Below are 4,151 nucleotides of genomic sequence, written 5' to 3'. Positions count from 1 at the left end.
TTCTAAGGTGTTTGAGGGAGGACATGAGGAGAAAACATCCAGAGAAGTGGCACACGAACGACTGGGTACTCCACCATGACAACGCACGACCGCATACAGCTTACATTGTGCAGGAATTTTTGGCTAAAAACAAGATGGCAGTTGTTCCCCACCCACCGTACTCGCCAGACTTAGCTCCATGCGACTTCTTTCTCTTCCCCAAGATGAAAATCAAGTTGAAGGGGCGAAGATTTGATACAGTTGAGGAAATTCAAGTGGAAACACAGACGGTACTAAACACCCTAACAAAGAAAGACTTCCAGGGTGCATTTGAAAAGTGGCAGAAACGCTGGGATCGGTGTATGCGCTCCCAAGGGGACTACTTTGAAGGTGATGGTACAGAATAAGATGTAGGTAAGATGTAATAGTTTTTCTTAATATATTTTGGGAACTTTTGGATTGCACCACGTACATACCAATTTTAAATTGTGATGAAAATAGCAATTATAATTATTTAGCTGTGTTTTGTACTGAATGTGACCATTTTTGAAGAATACTCTCTTGTTGGATGTGATGTCTTTTAGTAGAAGTTTACCAAACTTCAAACAGATTAAATGGTCTAACATTCCCATAGTATTCTTCATAGTTACTGCCATGACAGACCCAAAACTTTCTGTGTTATTGAAAACGTGTGTAAAAAAACCATTTTGTCGGGTGTGTTAGATGACACACATTAAGAATGAGATGATAAAATACCAGTGTGTTGTATTTGCAGGTCTGAAACAGAAGTATACCCAAAGTAATGGACGAAGACCGTTTGGTATATCCTGCCTGTTGGCTGGATTTGACTATGATGGAGTCCCACATCTATATCAAACAGAACCATCAGGAATATACTATGAATGGAAGGTATATGTTCTTATGCTGCCCATTTAAAATTACATAGAATTGTAGGAGTGACAATATTATGTAGTGTTTCCAGAACTACAGATGATTGGCTTGCAGGGGGCCCCAACTTAATATTTTTAAATCACACAGTAGTTTACTGATGAGAATGTAACTTGGAAACACTGACCCATTTGCCTGCCTGCCTTGTTCATGACATTTCCGCTAGTCTGCGATTCCATGTGTTGTTCAGCATGAGCATTAGTTTGGCCTGTGTATGCAGGTGCATGGAAACAAATTCCATCATCTTTAACCCAATTATCTCCAAATCTACTGAGGTATGTACTTGCCAAGTTTTGTTTTCATCGGTAAATTATTGCATGATTTATAATTATTAATTTAGGGCCTCTGGGCTAATCAGCTTGTAGTATGATACTGTCATAGTGTGGATACAGTGCCATGACACTTGGTAAAGACCAGTGAAGTTAGTGGTACTCACGGTTTTGCCTTAAAGAAACCACACCTGCTTCTTTCCCTGTGTGTCTCAATTTAACTGGATGTCACAGCATAGTGGGTAGTATTTCATATTCCAGAAGAATCTTGACCATATTGTCAGCTATCATAACAGGATTTTGATGGATTTCTGATGATCCTTCAGAATATTTCATGGATTGCGTCGAATTGAGCCACCCATATTCTTTCACTTCATTTACAAGTCCATCATACATAATCATCATACCATTAATGTTATATGCAGTTGAAAAATAGAACCATCATTTGGCTTTTTGCCATGTATTATTATTCCCATTCTTTTCTTCTTCTTCTGATGCCTTTTCCATTTTATACAGGTCAGTGGACAATAAGTCTCTAATATTGCCTTTCTTTCCACAATCTTTCCTTTTTTATTTCTTTCCAGCACTTTGCTCTCTTATATTCTCTAATATCTGGCTGAACTAGCTTGTTCTTGGCCATCCCATATGTCTGTTTCCATTAAATTTTAATTCTAATGTCCTCTGTAACTTTTTTTTATCTAACACTTTACACATGGCCCAGTGCTTATAATCATTTCTCTTCCAACTACTTTTTAATAACAGTTGAATGGCTACCTTCTCTTTAAAAAATTCATTGGTTGGAATTTTCTTTTGTTTATCTTAGTAAGGAATATTTTTTTTTGACATTGTATGTTAATGTAAACATAAAATATACTTTATAGATGATCGTTTTGGTTTCTCTCTGTTTCCTAATAGTGTCGTAGTGTAATAAAATTTAGAATATTTATTATTCTGTACTACAAAATGTCATCACATCATAAAGAATTCTTAAATAGCAAACTCATAGTTGAATGTGATAAAGGTAGGTTTTTTCAACAACAAAAGGATATCAGTGTTCATATTTTTTATTTTCCTTCTCAACCTGTGTCCATGGATTAGGCTGCAGCCTGTTCTGGCTTCTGAGGGAGACATTTTCGAGGCATTCCTCGTAATCCTCTGCTCCCTGGTTTATAACTGGTTATCACTTTTGGTATTCTATCCTCACTTATCCTTATAGTATGTTCTCTCCGTTTCATTTTAGTGTGATCTAATTTATTTTTAAGGAATATATATTTGTAATTCATCTCTTATGCTTTAATTTCTTATTCTGCATTCTCTTGTATATCATTTTACTGCTTCAAGAAATCTCATTTTTGCTGCTTGAATCCTGTTTTCTTCTTTCTCCTCATCGATGCCTCAGAGCCATATAACAGTGTTGGTGTTGCCATATCTTTTCGTGTTTTTCCTTTCATTGTTCTCCACATTGTTCCACAGATAGCTTGACAGCAGTGCAGTTTGTTTTCTACTTCCTTATCATATGCATAAGATACTTCACACCAAGATACTGGAAATGAGACACTTGTTTTTCAGTTACGTATTTTTTCCTCACTGGGTGGGTTGCAGAAAATGCCATCATTTTGGTTTTCGTAAGATATTTTGTTAAGTTATATGTGTTGCAGGGTTGATATAAGAGGTGTACCAGTCTTTCAAGCTTTTGTTCGCTTGTTTCTGTTACCACCTGGTCATCAGCAAGAAGCATAGTATTTAACATTATTATCATGTGCGGGGGTGTGTGGCAATAGATGGGGTATGGATTGGATATTGGATTTACTGACACAACTCAGAACTATAAGTAATTGCAGCACCACCGCTAATCTCCATGCTTCACAGTTCACTACAGGACCTGCTAAGCCTTTTCTAGCCTGCTGTGTCTTCAGTGGCTGTTCCTAGCAATGGCTTCTAGCAGTGGAGGTTCTTCAGCTTCCCTTGCTCAGGTACTTTTGTCACAACCTCCTGTGCAGAACTCTTGTCAACTGTCATCTCAACTATAACACCATCTCTTCTTGGCATCACTTGCCAAGCTGAACTGCACTGCCAACCCTCAACCAACCAGATCTTCATGTAAGATTTGAGGCTTTCACGGCGGTGACTAGGAAGAAAGCAGTCTTCTGGGATTTGGTGCCGTGTATATGTGGTGTTAACCGACGTTTCGGAGGAACGTATCGCCCCCATCTTCAGGGTTGAAGAAAAAGTATAGGTAAATCTGCAAGCGACAACACCGTGAGACACGGTCCGAAACGTCGGTTAACACCACATATACACGGCGCCAAATCCCAGAAGACTGCTTTCTTCAGATCTTCATCTGTTCTCAGTCCCTGCTGCAACTGAACTCTCTGTTTCCAACTGCCAATAATCATCTCTGGAACTCCACTGACCCTGCTTATAACATTTGAGCACAAACCACAGAGAAAACATCGTTTCCAACAATACCTCGACTGTTGCATGCATATGCATTGCCGCAAGAACCCATTTACTGACCAGTTGCCTAGCGATAGCCTGGGTATTTTTGATGTGTTCACCAGCTGTTACCCAAGCAATGGCTGCTGTTCACAGAGTCACCACTCAGCAATGCGTCTATATGCCACATTTGTATTTTAATTCATATATATTCTTGGGTTAACTAAAATAGTTCATTGTAAAATGTGACACTATAATTTGTTTTCCTTGGAATCTCATGGTATTGGAATAAAACCCTGAACAGTCATCCATATGGACTTTGTTTCAAAGATGAGGTAGATTCTTCTCTGCCATTGCTGGAAGTTATGCCTTGCAAATGCCAAGAACACTGGATCCCCTCCCAGTTTTAGATTCAATTTGAAGGTGTTGAATGAATGAATGAATGTATAAGGGGTGGGCCTTCTTGGCCCTTGCACTGCAACCACAGTGATCTGTTGTGCCTCCCTTTCAGATTATCCC

The 4,151-nt window shown here is 38.7% G+C and overlaps 1 protein-coding gene across 1 annotated transcript in view; it reads left to right on the top strand.

Annotated features, from left to right (window-relative positions):
- Positions 1 to 4,151, top strand: part of LOC111868012 (proteasome subunit alpha type-7) — a 21,334-nt gene that overhangs the window by 12,949 nt on the left and 4,234 nt on the right. The window contains exon 4 of the mRNA XM_023858345.2: positions 755 to 888. Coding sequence (XP_023714113.1) covers positions 755 to 888 — 134 coding nt within the window. The remainder of the gene's footprint in view (positions 1 to 754; positions 889 to 4,151) is intronic.

The sequence above is a fragment of the Cryptotermes secundus genome, unplaced genomic scaffold, assembly GCF_002891405.2.
Source record: "Cryptotermes secundus unplaced genomic scaffold, Csec_1.0 scaffold508, whole genome shotgun sequence".
NCBI lineage: Eukaryota > Metazoa > Arthropoda > Insecta > Blattodea > Kalotermitidae > Cryptotermes > Cryptotermes secundus.
The sequence above is the reverse complement of the archived record's forward strand: the minus strand, read 5'-3'. Positions and strand labels throughout refer to the sequence as shown.